The 21,022-nt window shown below is 37.7% G+C and overlaps 1 protein-coding gene across 1 annotated transcript in view; it reads left to right on the plus strand.

The window, feature by feature from the left end:
- The window catches only part of LOC117400452 (epidermal growth factor receptor), a 179,297-nt gene that overhangs the window by 144,247 nt on the left and 14,028 nt on the right, over positions 1 to 21,022 (plus strand). Inside the window, exons 17-22 of the mRNA XM_034000452.3 lie at positions 692 to 833; positions 9,071 to 9,193; positions 9,891 to 9,989; positions 12,715 to 12,900; positions 17,981 to 18,136; positions 19,388 to 19,463. Coding sequence (XP_033856343.1) covers positions 692 to 833; positions 9,071 to 9,193; positions 9,891 to 9,989; positions 12,715 to 12,900; positions 17,981 to 18,136; positions 19,388 to 19,463 — 782 coding nt within the window. The remainder of the gene's footprint in view (positions 1 to 691; positions 834 to 9,070; positions 9,194 to 9,890; positions 9,990 to 12,714; positions 12,901 to 17,980; positions 18,137 to 19,387; positions 19,464 to 21,022) is intronic.

Genomic DNA, 21,022 nt, shown 5'->3' on the forward strand with positions numbered 1-21,022 from the left:
TTTCACTACATTTTTAAATAGTTCAGTGGCCACTTTTGTAGATTTTTATACCCAAAAACAAAAGATAAAAGAAACTCCATTTAACCAGATTTGTCTTTGATATTAAGTACAAGGTACAAAATTGAAAAAAGGGAGAGAAATGACAAAGGGAAGGATTAGGGTTAGTGTTAAAAATGTAAACTCTAGCCTTAACAATTCATTTCAAAGATCAGATTATTTTAAGATAAATATTGTCAAACATTTCGCTGAACAAAATCTAAAAAGCAACTGCATTAGTGATTGGAATGTAGGAAGCTCCACACTGTGTTACAGACTTTGAAATTGATCCACTTTTTCTCACCTCCTGTACTGTTTTAGTAGCATTCTGTAAACTGATTGTTGCTCTGGTGTATGCAGAGTAATGTTCTGTAAAGAACTGATACTGCAGTGGCTAAAACAGTGCATGTTATCCATAGGAGGAATGGATAATAATTCAGCAACTACCAGCAAAAGAATGCAAAGAAAATACATTTTATACTGTACTTTATTATAAATCACAATTATATCCCATCCACATTGGGACTTTTTGCTTACATGTTAATTATGTTTATTTGACCCAAAATGGTTTGGTACAGGAAGATATAATATCTATAAGAACAATATCAATACTATATGTCATGGTATGGGTTTCAATTTCCATTTGATTCCTCAGATCAAGAATATCTTCTATTGCTGCTGGAGTGGTTGGTGGCCTCCTCTGTTTTGTAATCATAGCTCTGATGGTGTTCATCTTAATGCGCAGACGTCACATCAAGAGAAAGAGGACACTACGCAGGTTACTGCAAGAGAGAGAGGTAAGCATCTGTAACCATGATAAATCTGTAAAGCAATAATCTGATGGAGAGAGATACAGTAGAGATGAAAACAATTCCAACAGGTATGTATGATTGTTTCTAAAAATCCAGAAAAACATCTATTCTGGACAAAGCCAGTGTCTCCATATTTAATTGCCCGGAATTCTTCCTTCAGTGAAATGGTCTGACCCTAAGTACCACTTTATGCTGAAAATGAAGAATAATGACTAAAGCTACCAACTCTCTGAAGCCTAAATCCGGGACATGTCATAATTTGCAAATGCTGTAATTCAATTAATAATCAAAAATTACCCCAATTTAGCATTTAATATTAAATAGCATTTATAATTTAATAATTTATGTGTGTTTCCAGATGTTTCCAGAGTTCCCTTTCAAGTACGAAATGTAACCATTACCGAATGGGTATTTACCTCCTAAAGATCCGAACCTGAATAAAATATATGAAAGCTGCTCGCAGAACCTGTGACCCATTCATGGCCCGCCCTCGAGGGCATAAAATTACACTGCTTACAGACCTCAGTGCCATTTTTCCTTTTAAGAACTGATCTGGCAGGAGAAGCCTATTATTGTATTTACATAATGTATGCAATAATTTATTTACGATGTAATCTTTTTAAAAAATAATCTATTACACATATACTGTGCACTACAGCCTGTTGTTTGTTACATCCCACTGCAGCCTTGCGCCCCGCGTGAAGCCGACAGCTTGAGTCGCCCCTCCCATGGATCAAGCAACATAAGTCGGCTGACTTTGTGCTCTCTCCCCAGATTGCAATAGCTCAGACTGGAGTTATTTTATTCTCATTTTGGCTTCGGACAAAATTACAAGACGGTTTAGATGTAATTGTTAATTACTGTATTTTGTATGAGAGAAATATTTTCTTTTCTCACTGTATTTTTCTGTAATTTCAGGCTTGCGTGTTGTGGCACATGTGTAGTGAGAGCAGCTACTGGGTTCAGCAGCGCTGTGCAGGACCAAAGACTGCTTTGGGTCTGGTTGCTTGCAATCCCTCCCACAGCATCTTGATGCCATTTTGGTGACTGCTCTGCATCACCATTACAAAAGCTGCTAGTACCTCTAACAAGCAGGCTTCCCTCCGTTTTGTGTGTGGTACTGACTGTACAGTGACAATCCATGGTAACTGCGAACCGATTGGACCCATACCATACTGGTGCTGAGGTCACCGACCCGCTCCTTTCCCGACCTGGTACCATCTTGTACCGAGACGTACCGAGACCGAGGTTACCACACCGGTACCGTACCATACCGACCTGGTGCTAAAGTCACCGACCTGGTGCTAAAGTCACCAAACTGGTACCAAACTGACCTGGTACTGTCCCGGTTCCAACAGAGCTGTTAGTTAATTCTAACAAGCAGGCTTCCCTCAGTCTCATGTGAGTACTGACTGAGTGGCTTTGCCAGTAGCGTGCACAGGTGGGTATCCCTGTACAGTGCCCACTGTACAGTGCCCATAATGTTGATTTGCGAAACAAGATCACATGACTGTGCAGTAGGAATTGTCTTACTGCACGGCTAGGGTTGAGTTACCTCAGAACACTAACAGAAATTTAATAGACCAAAGTATTGGCACCCTATGCTTATTATACCATAATTCAAGGTAACAGATTAACCTTTATCAAAAAACAAACTTATTTCATTTAAGGTATTTGTTCATGACTAAAGTATTGGCACCACTGCTTCAGTATTTCGTGTGTACTACTTTTGCTTTTATTATGGCTTTCAGACGATAATTCTTAAGCAGTATGTTACATCCTGTGGGTGAAATCGGTGCCCATTTTGTCTTACATATTTCTTTCAGCTCAGACAGATTGGATGCACAATGTTTGGCTACAGCTTTTTTCACATCAGACCAAAGCATTTCTATTGGAACATGTATCTTTATTTTCTTCAAATATTCAATTGTTCACTTAGACGTATGCTTTGGGTCATTGTCATGTTGGAAGATAAAGTGTTGGCCAATCGAACTACGAGCATTCTACTTTGTAGGATGTTTTGATACAATGGCTGCAATTTTTTCTTCAATCTTCAATCACATGAATGCCTCCAGTCCCTGAACTGCTAAAACACCCCCATATCATGATCGAACCACCCCCATGTTTAACTGTAGACAAGACTGCCGATAGCCTTTATGGCCCAGTTCACAACAGAGAATTGCTTGATTATCTCATGAGTATTCAGACATATGCGGCAGTGGATATGATGAGAAAGGGTAGGGAGGTTAAGTTATCGAAATGTTGATATCCAAAGATAATTTTACCTAAATTGAAATATGAGGTCGAAATCACAAGATACATTATATCACAATCTCAACATTTCAAACTCTTATGTCGAGATCCTTAGATAATGTATCTTATGATATCAACCTAACACATTTCAGTGTACTATATTCCATTGAATTTAAGACACCCTCGAGTCGCAGCCCAAATTTCTCACCCTCAACAAAATGTAAAAAAAAATAAAACAAAGATGCAACCTCAATTACACATAAGAAAGAAAACTATCTATGGAGGCATTTTGCGGCCATCTTCTGTCACACAGGGCATTACAGTTATGTGCTGTTTCTCATTTCCTGTTTTTCTCCCTTTTTGTGAAAGTCTGATCAGCAATTCCGATCTGTCCAAGCTGGTACTGTTTGTCAGAACTAAGCCTAATAACGAAACGCTGAAATTGTAAAAGCTTCTCTTCGACTTCATCAGGAAGCTAATGACGCTTCTTTAAAATGGCAGCCTGTATGTTATGGATGATTTGAGATCGGGCAATGACGTCTTTGTTCGTCTTTTCTTGGCAATCCGTCACGTTGCTGTTTGTGTAGTTGGGCAGTCACGTCTTTTGTTGGCTATTTAAATGCACGCATCACTATACTCGAATTTAAAACGCAGGCTGTTTCTGAGAATAAAAAATTGGTTTAAAAAGTGCGTTTTAAATTTGAGCAAGTTTCATAACCATTGAGCGATTCTCTTTGTGTAAAAACTGTTAGTGTGACATACAGATAGACAGACAGACATCGTCCACAGCCCCAGATTGTGGGGGAATAATAGGCTCTGATATTTCACGTGCCATTCATTTTGCAATGAGGGTAACCAGAACTCCATATTAGGTTTTGGGTCTTAGAGTAATTTAATCTCCAATTTAAACACTTTGTGAGTAAAATGTATTTTGGCTGAGTAAAATGCAGCATTACCTTGAAGTCATGAGTACTTTTTAATAAATACTGCACATATGGTTTTCCTTACATTCTACCTGAAAAAAATCCAACAATGTCTCACAGCCATTTAGTCCTGCCGGATCTTATAATTAAGGATATCATTTTTGTTTCTAGGCCTAATATACTGATCTTGATTTACAGTAGCTCCCATACATGCTTCAAGTTATCATCTGCTTGTGTATCAGGGTTTCGTGTTTTATTGCTGGTGTCGGTGGCTACACGTCAACTGCGTTTTAACATAATCTTCAAGTCTTAACAATACCAGTGACGTGCCTACTTATCTGATAAACAGGAGCGACGACACTGTTGTTAAGAGCACTAGTATTTTGGTGTTTCACTGTTTGGGGTGTAATTTTTTTCTTACTTATAGACGTCGCTTCATTTACCGGTGTCCTAGGAAATAAGTTGATCAGAAAATAAGTTGATCAAGCTCTAGAATTTAAAGGGGAGGTTCCTTTGTTTCTCATGTCTACGAGCTTAGACTGGGAAATATTATTATTATTATTATTATTATTATTATTATTATTATTATTATTATTATTTATTTCTTAGCAGATGCCCTTATCCAGGGCGACTTACAATCGTAAGCAAATACATTTCAAGTGTTACAATACAAGTAATACAATAAGAGCAAGAAATACAATAACTTTTGTTCAAGCAAAGTACAAGTGTGACAAACCACAATTCAATAATACAGCAGGTAATAGTTACATCAGGATATGATTAAATAGTGATAGTTACATCAGGATGTGATTAAATACAAAGTACTACAGGTTAAACACTTGGCAGATTACAGTATTCTGAAGTACAGGATTAAATGCAGTAAAATAGGGGGCAGATAAGAGCAAAATAAAGCACATTTAAATGAAGGGTGATAGTGTCCCAGGATACAAACAGAGGAGTTCTACAGGTGCTGTTTGAAGAGGTGAGTCTTAAGGAGGCGCCGGAATGTGGTCAGGGACTGGGCAGTCCTGACATCTGTAGGAAGGTCATTCCACCACTGCGGAGCAAGGGTGGAGAAGGAGCGGGCTCTGGAGGCAGGGGAGCGTAGCGGAGGTAGAGCTAGTCTTCTAGTGCAGGCGGAGCGGAGAGGTCGAGTGGGGGTGTAGGGAGAGATGAGGGTCTGGAGGTAGCTGGGTGCAGTCTGGTCAAGGCAGCTGTAGGCTAGTACAAGAGTCTTGAACTGGATGCGAGCGGTGATCGGGAGCCAGTGGAGTGAGCGGAGTAGTGGAGTAGCGTGGGCGAAGCGAGGCAGAGAGAACACCAGGCGGGCAGCAGAGTTCTGGATGAGCTGGAGCGGACGGGTGGCGGACGCAGGGAGGCCAGCCAGGAGGGAGTTGCAGTAGTCTAGGCGGGAGAGTACCAGGGCCTGGACCAGGAGCTGGGTAGCATAGTTGGTGAGGAAGGGTCAGATTCTTCGGATGTTGCTCAGGAAGAATCTGCAAGTGCGTGCCAGAGTGGAGATGTGCTGGGAATAAGAGAGGCAGGGGTCCAGGGTGACTCCAAGGTTCTTAGCTGAGGAAGAGGGAGAGAGTGTGGTAGATTCCAGTGGAACAGAAATAAGTGGATCAAACCCAGGAAATGAGTAGATCGAGCACAGGAAATAAGTTGATCAGATATATTAACAAACAATAAATAATTTTAAATGAATTTTGTAAGTATAATTTATATAAATGAGTAAATCAGATGTCTTCAGCAGTATGATGCTAGACAAGGGAATATGAATATTGCTGTACATCAGTTATATTAGCCTAACAAAAAATAAATAATTTAAAATGAATTTTGTAAGTATAATTCATATTAATAAGTAAATTGGATGTATTTGACAGTATGACACTGGATAAGGGAATGTGAATATCACTGTAATATATATTAGCAACAAATACATAATTTAATAAGTAGCCTGTGATATTAATGTGTATTTCTGTTTGTGTAACAAACATTAACTAGCAAAATGTGCTACATATTTATTTTGCAAAAAGACAGTGGCACGAACACAGTCCAACATACACAGTCTTGCAAATAAAACGGTCAGATAAAAATAAAAAGCCATGCCGTCAACCTCTCCTTTAATCAAACTGTTGCCCCGCCTTACTTTTGCCACTTTTTTGCCTACTTTTGCATTACTGCGCTTGTGCGGTCAACTTATTTCCTACGACACTGGTACGGTACACTTTTGTCATTCAATTCATGGAACAGGAAAGCATTTTTTTTTATTGTACATGTTATGAATATAGAGTTCTTTTTTGTAGCAACTTATTTTTGTTGTTATTGTTTTTCATACAGTTCATCATTTGGAAACTGTTTAATTCTTTCCTGTCAGATAAAAAAGGTACCACATCTGGGATCCGGTGTGAACTGGCTCAAATTAACCCCTGCTCCTGCCTTAATAATATAAATTATATTATAGTCCAGTAAGTTGTTACTCTCGATGTAGTTAGCTGCTGCATTCACTGTTACAGTTTTTTTGGTTGTCTTCTGTATGTCTTCCTTTCTCAGTCAATAGATACACTCCCTAACACACACATATATATATATATATATATATATATATATATATATATATATATATATATATATATATATATATATATAAATTTAATCGTTGCCAATTATTTTTATTATTTTCTCCCAATTTAGAATGGCCAATTATTTTTTAAGCTCAGCTCACCGCTACAACCCCTGCGCTGACTTGGGAGGGCGAAGACGAGCACACACTGTCCTCCGAAGTGTGTGCCGTCAGCCGACCGCTTTTTTTCACACTGCGGACTCACCATACAGCCACCCAAGAGCTACAGCGTCGGAGGACAACGCAGCTCTCAGGCAGCTTACAGGCAAGCCCGCAGGCGCCCGGCCAGACTACAGGGGTCGCTGGTGTGCGGTGAGCCGAAGACACCCTGGCTGACCTAACCCTCTCTCCCCCCGGGCGACGCTCGGCCAGTTGTGCTCCGCCCCCTGGGAGCTGCCATCCACGGTCAGATGTGGAATAGCCTGGACCCAAACTCAAGACGTCCAGACTATAGAGCGCAACCTGCACTCCACGTGGAGCGCCTTTACTGGATGCGCCACTCGGGAGCCCCCTAACATATTTTTTAAAATTTAAATGTCCAAAAATATAGATTTTTAAACTGTACCAATACTGCACTAATGCAAATAAAGAAACAATAATATTGTATTACTTATTGATCACCTTGCTATAGCATTATAAAGCTTTCTCCAAACATAGAATAGTGTATTATTATATAGATTGACCTTCCAAAAATATGGTTGACAGATAGGTAAATTGGTAGGGTAGGGGGACTAGGATGGCACAGAGAAATCCTAAAGATCAAGAACCAGTTACTTATTCAGCAGTCACAAACACACATTGTGAGTGGATTCAACCATACTTTTTTTTCTATTGAAAACCGGGACTTATTGGTCACAAGTTTCAAGCAATTCCCAGGCAGGCTACAATTAGCTGTGCCGGTATTTCTATGATCCATTCTCTTAGCTACTGCATGCAGTATGTTCACAATTGACCACTGAGACGCTGGGAGCCAACGAAGTACAAGAAGCTTCATAACATGACAAGTCAAACTATGCGTATTCTTAATGCATTACATTTAAATATCATACTTTATTCATATTTATTCAATGTGTAAAACACCCAGTACGCAGCTTATCTGGAGCGCTGGGGGTAACCAAGCCCAACGCTAACAGCATAACAGAAAAAGTGTACAACATATTGTTTCTGAAATGTATTTGTATTATTTACTTGTTAGAGTCAAAAATGATAACAATCTAGTATAAACTACAACTCTCGGCCAAAAGAAAACAAACAGTTCTCAGGGATGATATCTGGGGTTTATAGTCTTACTTCCCAAACATTTTATTTTAAAAATGTTAAACACTACAACTCTCAGCATGCATCACTTCTCTTTGTAGTGAAATTGGGAGCTGTAGTACAAACTTACCAACAAGCATTAGTCAGTCACTGCTGTACAGTCTGGCAGATTGGGTCTGACCAGTATCATAACATATGGATGTTGTACCAAACGATAGCTTTGTCTAAACCAGGCTACACTTCGATATATCGACATGTACCTAGGGTACATTTTGATAGTACCCTGGTCAACAAAAACCTTATCTGCCTAAGTCATAAAATCATAAAATAAATATTTGAAATTATGTCAATTACCACTTTCCCACTTAAAATGAAATTATTGAGTATTTCACTGAAGTTTTGTTTTTAAATACATTTAGTGCAAAATTCTCAGAATTGGTCTGTTTCCATTTTTGTAAAAATTTGGCCCCACAGTATATGTAAGTGATATGTGATTGTTTGATATTTTTGATATTGCTACACTGTCAAAATCCATTGTGTCGCTATGAGGATAGGAAAACTGTCTCCCACAGCCCAAACCTCTACTTACAGGGCGCTACAAGTCAGTCTTGCCTGCATATAACAGTAGTATATAAATGGATTGAAATATGTGTTACGTACCTTTCAGACCCCTGTATCTTTTTTTAATGCAATTTAGTTTAGAAATTAAAAAAAATGCTGGGTTACCTGGTGTGAGCTTCCAATTACTCAAACAGACTTTTTTTTTTTTAAACGGAGTGCCTCCATTTAGATTCTCTACCTATTACTAACTAATTTTAACTTCTTGTGGCAAGACAAAGGTTGATATTTGCTGCTACTGCTATAGATAGTTAAGGGTAAAAACATATTTTAAAAGAGAATATAATGTTTGATTGAATGTTTGAAGTGAGTATATGGGTACGTAACTTTTAAAGTACAAGAGGCAGCGGTGTAACAGGATTCCTATTGCCTACCTCTTTGCCTGCAGTCATGGTAAACATATAAGGTGGTAAGCTCAGAAACAAGTATGGTGAGCCCTCAAATTTACTACAAAGATGTTATGGTCTGTGGAATTTGAAAACTTGAAAACTGCTTCAAAATACTGTTTCCATAGCTGTGTATAAGTGTGTGTGGTATCATTCCAGCTGGTGGAGCCATTAACTCCAAGTGGAGAAGCACCAAACCAGGCCCTGCTGCGGATCCTCAAAGAGACAGAGTTTAAAAAAATGAAGGTTCTTGGCTCTGGAGCTTTTGGCACAGTGTACAAGGTAAACATTTACTGGAAAGGTGGAAAATAATGTATCATTTCATGTTTAACTAGAGAATACTTTTCAATGCACATCATCTACATGGTTATATTATTATTATTATTATTTATTTCTTAGCAGACACCCTTATCCAGGGCAACTTACAATTGTTACAAGATATCACATTAATTTTACATACAATTACATTATTTTTTTACACATTATTTTTACATACAATTACCCATTTATACAGTTGGGTTTTTACTGGAGCAATCTAGGTAAAGTACCTTACTCAAGGGTACAGCAGTAGTGTCCCCCACCTGGGATTGAACCCATGACCCTCCGGTCAAGAGTCCAGAGCCCTAACCACTACTCCACACTACTAAAATAAATCTTTAAACATATGTTAACATGGACAAAATACATATTATTTTACACGTAGATGCTATCAATATAAGTCAATTTTCTGTTCCTTCCAAAAACCTAGTGAAGCTCACAGTAATGCCTGGAACATATGAAGCTTTTCGAGATCATAGTATAAATTAGCAATGTTCATATACATATTTGGCTTACTGACAAGATGTGGAAGACAAATGGAGGCTAAAGTCCATGATTAAAATTATTATGAAACCTCCTAACTGTAGGAATACCCGAGAACAGGTTTCCCTGGTTTAGTTGTGAAGTATTGGTTGACTGTTTCTGTCTGTTTTCATGGCAGGGTCTATGGATTCCTGAAGGGGAAGATGTGAAGATTCCTGTTGCCATCAAGGTTTTGAGAGAAGCAACCTCTCCAAAAGCCAATAAAGAGATCCTGGATGTAAGTTGGTTTTTCTTAATAGCTAGAAAGTATGAACCTATTACAGTGAAACCACCCAATGAAGCATCTAAAATGATCTTTAGGGAAAGTTTGACTCTATAAACAGATTTTGACAGTGAAAATGAACAGAGTACATGTGGTTGTCAAAATAAATAAGTGGCCATGTTACTGAGAGACTCAGAATCTTGGGGTATGTGGAGACACAATGTAGCACTGTGTGTCGATCCATCCATATTTCACACTTACATTTTTATCTGAGGGTATATAGAGGTACCTTACTTGCAGATATCTAATTTTGTTGTCACATGTTTTTCATTAGGATTTTTTTGTTTTGTTTTGTTTTATTTGTTTGTGTTTAATCCTAATGCTTCATTTTAAAAAATCACCCTGCTTGATCAGTTTGCACATCAGTATTTCTATAGGAAGAAAACAATGTCTGCTGGGGCCTCAATTATTATTATTATTATTATTTATTTCTTAGCAGACGCCCTTATCCAGGGCGACTTACAATTGTTACAAGATATCACATTATACATTATTTCACATTATACAGATATCACATTATTTTTACATACAATTACCCATTTATACAGTTGGGTTTTTACTGGAGCAATCTAGGTAAAGTACCTTGCTCAAGGGTACAGCAGCAGTGTCCCCCACTGGGGACTGAACCCACAACCCTCTGGTCAAGAGTCCAGAGCCCTAACCATTACTCCACACTGCTGCCCTACAATTAGCTCTAACTGTGAGGCCAGGGTGTCCTTGAGGAGAGAGTTAAAATACTTTACTGCATGAAAACACCAGCCGTCTCACAATAAGCATGAACAGAGTTCCCAGACTTTCCAGTTCTTTCACTATGTCCAGAGCGATTGATGGAAGATGGTGTTCTGGGTATCAAAGGGGGAGGTCACTGTGCGTCTGATAAATACCCAGATCAGAAAATCTAAACATAATAAGCAAGGAATTTCTCACATTGTACTAGAGGGTAGATTAGGTGTTTAGGCTAGTAGCTCATAGGAATTTTAAGTCATTTGAAGTAATAGATTGGGCCCCACACACATATACTGTACATAAAATGAGAAACCGCAACACATGTTACACAAACTTTGGTGTAAATATGATGTCTTGCATTACTTATAAATGTATTATGCAAATGAAACCCAATTCTGGAGAACTGTCTGCTGCAGATCTCCACCCAAAATCCTCATATGATATAGGGGTAGAACGGCTATTAATTTAACAGAGTTAAATAATCAAGGTAAAAATAGTGATCTAGACGACACTTAAAAATAAATTTTAAAAAATGTGTATTTCTTAATGTATGGTGTTGTAATCGGGAATGTACTGCTTTGAACACTGTTTGGGCACTATATTTTACTGTTTACTGGAACTATTTATAATGTTCTAAAATGTCATTTAGGTTATTTGCTTATTATATCCATGTGAAACTGCATGCTGCACAGTTACTTTCCATTTCAAATCAACTAGCTAAATACAAATGAAATATTCACATTGCTAGTTTGCTACTAGTATGCACTTTAAACACTCACAAACCTGAATATTTATGTTAAGTTTGTTTGTAGCTACTTTGAAACTGAACTGTGCGATTAGTCGACAACCAATTTCTGAGGTCAACTGTCAACTGTTTTCTATTCAACTAGTCAACTATTCAGTGCTACCCTAATATGGAATGGGTGCCAGTCAACTCGCCCCAAAACCAGGTCGGCTCAAGCACTGCTGGACCCAAGTTAGCATTAATGAATAATGATCACGATCACAATTATAATGTCACTAACTTACTTTACAAGCATCATGCACCAGGATTTGTACATCAGATCATTTTGGAAAGAGAAGATTGCCTGCAGTTTGGGTATAAGACAAGTGCATGTTGGTATCTGTTACTTCAAGTCGATTTACTCCTGTAACCAAAAACGTGCATGATTCATGAGAAGGACTTTTATTGTTCGTTAAGCATTGTAGTCTATAATTTCCACATAAGAAGCATGGTTGATAAATGATTAATGAAGGGGTTGCCTTTATTCAAAGTATAATGCCATTTTAATGAACCTTTGCCATTTTAGACATCAAATTGAGGTAAGATAAAATGTGTACACTGTTATTCTAATTAACCTTAACCTACAGAGACTTCCAACTACTGTAGCCAAGGAGTAATGCATTATTGTATTCAGACTAGGGCCTTGTTTGTTCAAGGGTGTTTTAAAGGGGAAAATGCACTGCCATTTAACTAGTAAAAGTGCATTTACATTTTGACCAGAGAGTGTATTTACGTAGTTGAATTGGTCATTATTTAACTGGCCCAACTCTAGCTTATATCTGATGGAGATCCATAAAAAAAAAAAAACCCTAAACGTAAAAAATGGTTTTAACTGCTGTTTAAACAGCTGTGACTAAAGTAACTTTGTGATAATGTGTGGGGGAAAAAACATAAACATCTTTTATCTGTTCTTGGAATAATTTTGATTGCTAAAAAAATGTAATTGATAGATTTAAAGTGTTTGTGACAGAACCCCAAAACAGCTGTTGTCTGGAATTATCTTGGACAGTCTTACGGTCTTATTTCGGTACAGAAGAACACAGATTCTCCTGAGGGTACAAGTGTGACAGACAGGACTTCTATCTCTTATTTTGCGTCAGCGACTTCTTCCTTATTGGATTTGAGAAGTGTTATCTTTTAAAATGTGTACCTCTCCCTCTCATTATACAGGAGGCCTATGTTATGGCCAGTGTTGACAATCCCCATGTTTGCCGCCTCCTGGGAATTTGCCTGACCTCCACTGTGCAGCTGATTACCCAGCTCATGCCCTACGGCTGCCTGCTCGACTACGTCAAAGAGAACAAGGATAACATCGGCTCCCAGTACCTCCTCAACTGGTGTGTGCAGATTGCCAAGGTACTGATCAAATGTTAAAGTATGTTTTATTAATATAGTGTAGTACAAGAAAATAACAGTCTTCAAGTGCAGGAACATATGAATAATGGGCTATTTTAATCAAGGTCTTAAAGCTAAAATTAAATTTGCACCATCTCTTGTAAAAGGAAAATACTCTACAAAACTAATGAAATATTAAAGAAGTGTGCCTGTTGTTTACTAGTTTTGACCAAAAACATAATCATTTTTCTCATTAAAAACTGCATTCCAGCATATATATTTAAATGAAGCCTAGCCTGCTCGAGATTACTTCATGCTTTTTTTTTTTTTTTTTTTTATCTGAGATTAAATCCAATGACCAATATTAGATTGGTGGGCATGACCATGTACATGTACAATGCTAGGCACTGTATTAAATATATATGTGACCCCAGCACATTGACAACTGCTAATGTGATCCTCAGTAGCAGTGACAAGGTCTAGTTGATCTGCTAATAAGGTGTTAGATAAATTGGGTCAGCGCATGCTTTAATTATTTACTACCATTGTCTTGTCTTACACTTCAGGACATATCCAATTATCTAACTGGCAGACATTAACAAAGCTGCTATTACATTTTGTATGTTCAAAAAACATGGAGCTTGGAGGTGTGTAATGAAATTCCAACATATCATCATGATTGAACTTTTTCTGATACATCTGGTTTCGACTTTATTAGAAGATGTAATTTGAACCTCTGTGGTAAATGCAAATAGTCATACATTTCCCCTAAATAAAGTTTCCAGTGTAATAAAGGTAGTACTGATGGAAGAGTAAAAGTCTTTTTGTAAACATTTTACCTTTTATATGCATGTGGTAGTTATCAGTTATTTTTTGCAACAGGCAGCTTGTTAATTTTAGTCAAGAAATGTCACTGAAAGCACTTAAAGGCCACACACAAGTTCTGACAGATACCTAAGATGAAGAAAGTGATAATTATTAATTTTAGATAACAGAATAGCCGAGAAAAAACGGTGTCATCTTATCTTAGCAAACCTGTTCATTCTTGTTACACAGAAAACATGCTTTTGCAGGGCTTCACACATTTTTGAGCTGTGCCTTTTTAGTATCCTTCAGAGATCTGAATGATTGATGTTCAAAAGGATCTTACCATGATTGTGCTCCACTATGTATATAAAAGATTATCTGCAAAAAAAAATAATCAGCATTACCCACAAAGACAGACTTGTTACATGCAGAGGATACTGTAGGTACAGCAGCAGATATGCCATTGACACACATTAAAAACATGCATAGAAGGGTCCTCTATAAACCATCCAATAAAGCAATTTAAAATGAATTTTCATATATATATATATATATACATACAAGAGGTCAGCACGGATACCTGAAAACCCGACCCGAACCAGGTCTCTTTTTACTATCCAGGTTTTATTTATTTATCGATTATTAATTTGAGAATTTAAAGAAAATGTAGCAAATGTGACAGTGCAGTTGTAAGCGCGGGTCTCTGGCCATCGTAATAAAGACAAAGTTAAAACATGCTTTGCATTAGCAGCAAATATACCTCAATAATAATAACTGCAGAGCCTATTCTTCTCAGGAACTAAATCAGAAAGCAAAAAACATCCTTTATGTCAGTGACTCTTCATAGAGTGGTAGTAGAGACCTTTGGGAAGTTGTGTCAGAGCGAAAACAAAGTCATAGGTCACATGGTTTGGCAGCCATATTGAATTTTTCAAGAATATTGGCCAATTTAACAAAATCTTCTTCTCCAAAACCTCTTATAATATAGATGTGAAACTTGGGGCACATACTACCCTTATGTCCTATATTTAGATTTGTTCAACACAAGTCAATTGGTCACATGGTTCGGCAGCCATATTGGATTTGTCAAAAATATTAAAACGTCTTTTTCTCTGAAACCGTTATGCCGATTTAAGCGAAACTTTGCATACATAGCCTTGGCAAGGTTGTCTATCAAATTTGTGCAAAGCAACTCACTACATAAAAAACATGGCCACCGTGAGCCAATCAAATTTCAGCTATGGTCAAATTGCACATATTTGCACACATTACCTCAAATGAAAAACTTGTTTAGAACTCCTTTGAGAGTATAGACAGTGTCATAGTTACTGTAGAATACACAAATTAACCCATATATGCTCTATTCAAAAATTAACTTGACTGTGACCTTTGACCTGTCCTTAACCCTTAGCAGTCCTATGTCGGACCAGGTCCGACATTACAATTTTCCCTTTCCTTTTCCGACATCATCAAAAAGACATAAAAGCACAGGTCTCTAGTAGTTTTTTCTCTGGAAGAAGTTGAGAAAACCATTCAATGGCCAAGTGAGACCGAAAGGGGCGGATCTGAGCAATACACATAGCCCCGGCACCACAGAGATAACACGACCATAAACAAACAAGATAGTTGCTTCCGCATCCAGCGCTCAAAGAATATCACAGACATTTTTTTGAGATGTTATAGTAATAAAATAATGACTTGGATCGCATTATTGAGGAGTTTGGTGATAAAACGAGTGATCAGGAGATGATTTATCAGTATGCACTACTATGAAGAGGTATGTGATAAATACAGCGAACAAGGGGTGGGGCGGGGCTGGAGATGCAGTACTGAGTGTCCTGTTGATATGCAGTGCCTTTTAAACCTGTTTTGCTGTGAATAAATACTTTTAAACAGTGTGTGTAAAATAAACAGTGCGTGTAAAATAAACAGTGCGTGTGAAAATAAATCAGACCTGACGCACCTGAGACGCGCTGAATAAATGGACTGCAAAGGGTTAAGGTCAAATGCAAAACTAGCTTATAACTCCTTACAGAGTACAGATAGGGTAATAGTTACTATGGAACACATATTCAAACCCATATATGCTCTATTCAGAAATTAACTTGATTGTGACCTCTGACCTCTCCTTAAGGTCAAATGCAAAACCAGCTTATAACTCCTTACAGAGTGCAGATAGGGTCATGGTTATTATGGAACACATATAAGAACCCATATATACTCTATCAAAAAACGTCTTTGACTGTGACCTTTGACCTCTCCTTAAGGTCAAATGCAAAAGTGGCTTATAACTGCTTAGAGAGTGCAGGTAGGGTCATGGTTACTATGGAACACAGATACTGTAGGAACAAGAATGCCTTGGGAGACATCAAGTTGCTTGCAACTTCTAGTTATTATTATTATTATTATCATTATTATTATTATTATTATTATTATGGGAGGCCAACTCAGGGGGTAAAGTTCAGCATTAGCTTGAAGTCATGAGTAATCTTGATAAATACTGTACAATCTTTAATGGTAATGGGGTAGGCATTAAAAAGAGCCTTCCATTTTAACGGCAATGCTACTGTTAACTACTGTACAAAAACTTAGTATTAAAATAAAATCAGAGATAACAGCTATTCTTATTCACTTTATTGACCACAGCCAATAAGACTTTAAAGATAGGCACAAAAACAGAACATACCAGTGTATATAATGATAAGCACAGAAACAGAACTTCTGTTTTAACATTACATTCTTAAACTCACTGAACATGTTAAAACTTTAATATAAAGCCATACAGATAAATAAAATAGAGGAATGCATAAATACATTATAAAACAGTTTGTTTCATATTATAGGCACCTTTTTTTAGTGGTTGCCTCTGACAATGGTTCCAGTTGGATTTGTAGCTGGACTGGTCTGCTTACACTTCAACTTGTGTGGCATCGACTGCAAAGACAACAGGGCTAGCCAGAGATTGGATAATGTTGTGTTGGGCAGGTTTTAATTGTGCACAGTTTCCTAGTAACCAAAGACATTGTATTCTGGGAGGTGTAGGTGTTAGTGGAAGTTTTAGGGGAGGCAGACAAGCAGAAAAGACAGAAAAGTCTAGGCTAAAAAAATAAGTGTAAAGGGCTTGGTTATTTATTACAAAGTGGTATTTTTTTATTTGTAGTAGGTTAAGTATTTTTTATAACCTTTATATAAAATGACTTAACTAAGAGTCAAATTGCAATAATCTGAAACATTGAATAAATGGTGTCACAAAAAAAAAAAAAAACACTGAATGAAGAGGTCTAGTCTAAACCCCTCGTAATGTATGCTTATTTTTTCCTATTTGGTTAAAAAAGCTTGCCAATAAAGGATTACTTGGTACGGCCCTCAGTTAGTAGAAAGTTGTGCAAGGTTATGTCACAAACAGGATTTTCATTGCTGAAGTCTTGTAAGCATAATGTACGACTTTCTGACATGTTTCCATGCAAAAAAGAGTTTGGTCAATTGTACAGTGTTTCAGACACGCACTTCCTATAGAGCATGGTATGTGTGCCACATCACAGAAATAATGACTGTGGAGAGAGAGTATCGACTTTGTAAGCTGCATGGAAACCTGGCCATAAGTATGCAAAACACCAATACATTTTTTTTTTGTATTTTAGCAAATGAATGGAGGACTAAATAAGAGAAAAAATGTACAGTATTCTGTACTGAAGGATGCTTTTGCCCTGATTGCTATTGAAGCTGTTTTCAGTTAGTTTGTATTTAGTTGTGCGTTGATTCAGCCCACTGAAGAGGTGCATTCCCAGAAATGAATACACATTTACATTTCTGGCAAATGCATGCACCTTGTTCTTTGTAGCAACACCTTGAAAATCATTCTCGACTGACTTACACAGTGAAGTTCCAGCTGAATCAGCTTTGGGTATCTTGCTGTGTAAAAGGATGGCAGTGAAGCCTGAAGAGTACTGTCTTAACAGCTGTTTTAGTTATTCTTAATCTATCATATATAAATGGCTGATTCATGAAATAAGTAGGCAACATAAAACGCCTTTCTGTCACTCTAATGTTGTTCTGCTTTCAGTAAATTACAGTAAATAGTGCTGCACATCACCCTTTAATTAATATTGTTGGTTTTGGTATGTTGTTTTTGCTGTTGTTGTTATTGTTGTCATAAGAATGGACACCCCTTTACAGTATGTGATGCTATTTATTTACTCTAATCTTCTTGGTCAGCAAATATTTCAATTCTATCAATGACTGATATGATTAGTAATAATCTGTATTATTCATAAAAAACCCTATTGATCTGTAGGGGATGAGTTACCTGGAGGATCGGCATTTGGTGCACCGTGACCTGGCTGCTAGAAATGTGCTGGTGAAGACCCCGCAGCACGTAAAGATCACTGACTTTGGGCTTGCCAAGCTACTGAATGCAGATGAGAAAGAATACCATGCAGATGGAGGCAAAGTAAGGAAATCTGAAATCTATCATTACAGTGTAATTCATTTAGGATGTAGTTTATGGTTTTAATTAAGAGGAAATCAAAATTCAGCTAACCAACCAGTAGTGTGACACACAAAGGAGTCATCTTGCTACATTAAATTCTGTCTCTAAGTCCCAAAAGTGATTCAAAGGTAATTATTACAGCAGACAAATAATCCTTGAAGTTGTGAGGTTGCAAAGTTTATTTTTAAATAATTGTTTTTAAAAGTACAATGATAAGCAGCTTAAAATGTAAATAAACATACATATGCAATTGTGTTATACTGCAGAAAAAATAAACAATACATTTCAATTATATCTTTGATGTTCATATTACCAGACTCATCGTTAAAATTGGTAGAAAGAACTCAGGTATAGGTTTACTAAAGTGTTGCGCCTGTCACAATAGTCGCAAACCAGTTGCAAACAAGTCAGAAGTCTTGGGTGAAATGTACTAGACAGGTGCAATGCTATTTGCCGCTAACCCCTGCAGCTCATTCTGAGCATCTATAAGCACTGCACCACTGACTAACTTAAATAAAGCTTACAGTGGTATTATGCAACATTTGTTGCTGGTCCCTTGAAATTCTTATTAACGTGTGTAGGGTGGTGCTGTGTTAATAACCATTGTGTTAAAATTAATTCTTGTATTCATAATTACTGTTAGAGCCACTGCTACATTTTTACTGTATATAAGGATGTTTTGTTAATTTAGTTTGTCAGTTAGTTTATTATAGTTTATTAACATATGCTTGCCTATTGCTTTTCTCTTACTTATTCTGTTCATTTCATATGTTGATACACGTGTGTCCTGACATAAGTAATAAATACATTTGTATTTATTGATTCATATTGTGATTGGCCTTGGCATAGTGTGTCCATTGGTTAACTCTGTCTTAGAGAACACTTCCCGAGGGGTGTTCTCTTAGCTAGAGACTACTGTACTTTCAAGGGCAGGACTAAACTGCAGTTCTCAGAATTAGCTGTTGGCCTGCTGCTGAAAGACAGTAAGGAGTTTTGATGAAGGCTCATTTAAGGTATGATTTGTGATTTGTAACATACAAATGGATAGACTACATAAACTGGAATAAACAAAGGCTTGGAGAATAAACTCCGAAAGGTGCAATGTTTTCACATGTATAGTGCATATACTTCTCCATACTTTTACTGCAGTAAACTTGAATTAGGATAGTGATGCAGAGCTGGATTTGAATTGATTCAGATTTCTCTTACCAGGTCCCAATTAAATGGATGGCCTTGGAATCAATTTTACACAGGATCTACACACATCAGAGTGATGTCTGGAGTTATGGTAAGTCAAGCACAATAAACATTTAAACTGAAGAAATAGTTATTTTACAGCATTGTGTTTCTAGAAGAGCCCCAGTGAGAAGGGACAACCATCCAGTGTTATCAATCACACTTGACAAGGCTGATATTACAGATTACAGTTCTGGGCATTGGAAAGAGATATAATCCAATGAGTAGGAAGTACTCATTTTGTATTTTGTTTTCAATATTTTGGTAAATATCTACTACCATTATGCAAATCTACTACCTTCACTACCCTTTAATTACTTGGCAAAAAGTGGAATATAGTTTTGTAGTGGTTTGTTTTTCATAATGTATGTATTTTATTCATATTTTTATTAAAATACGTAAAGCAATCATATGTTAAATAATACAAACGTTAAACATTTAGCTGTGACTGCGATACACAAGGGTGTACTGTAGATGCTACACAAATGAATGCACTTAAAATATAGTTGTTTGGGGGGCTCCCGAGTGGCGCATCCAGTAAAAGCACTCGCTAGAGTGCAGGATGCGCTCTATAGCCTGGACGTCGCGGGTTCGAGTCCAGGCTGTTCCACAGCCGACCGTGGACGGGGGCTTCCAGGGGGCGGCGCTCAATTGGCCGAGCGTCGCCTGGTGGGAGGGAGGGTTAGGTCGGCCAGGGTGTCCTCGGCTCACCGCCACCAGCGACCCCTGTAGTCTGGCCGGGCGCCTGCAGGCTTGCCTGTAAGCTGCCCAGAGCTGCGTTGTCCTCCGACGCTGTAGCTCTGAGGCGGCTGCACGGTGAGTTTGCAGTGTGTAAAGAAGCGGGCGGCTGACGGCACACGCTTCGGAGGACAGCGTGTGTTCATCTTTGCCCCTCCCGAGTCAGTGCAGGGGTGGTAGCGGTGAGCTGAGCATAATAAAATAATTGGGCATTTCAAATTGGGGAGAAAATAATAAAAAACTAATTGGCAACGACTAAATTTAAATAAAAAAATATATATATATATAGTTGTTTGTTATTTGACACAGGCTTTCACATCTGCATCAGTCGTTGACCAGTGACACCATTAAAATACTGAGAACTGCAATTCAGAAACCTCACCCACAATTACTGAGAAAATCGCAAGTGTTATTACAAGACCATGCTGGATCATATGCAGCTGAGTTGATGATTTTGACCCTACCATGTTTAGTATTTTACAGTCCAGACCTTACCCCCTCCCCCTGTAATTTCCACGTATTTGTACTACAAAAATATTATCCTGATATCTTCCCCCAAGTTTTTCTTTTAGTATGACTCAGTTGTTCTTCATCCATATTAGCAGATACTGTATTCTGTATACATTAACAAAAGTCTAGGATGGGGAGGATGAGAGAAACTAACCAATTCATCTATAGGTCTTTCATTAAGATTCCCTGAAAAAAATAAAGAACACCATATGTGATGCATAGCCAAGATAGAATTTCTAAAAATGTTCAAATGGAATCCCCAAGAGACTTTGTGTTATCTTTGCTAACCTTAAAATGAAACTTGTTTGGGTCAGCCAGAGCAAGGCTCAAATTGTCTGGAAACAGCTCTCTCTCTCTCTGTCT

The sequence above is a fragment of the Acipenser ruthenus genome, chromosome 4 (genome assembly GCF_902713425.1).
Source record: "Acipenser ruthenus chromosome 4, fAciRut3.2 maternal haplotype, whole genome shotgun sequence".
Taxonomy (NCBI): Eukaryota; Metazoa; Chordata; class Actinopteri; order Acipenseriformes; family Acipenseridae; genus Acipenser; species Acipenser ruthenus.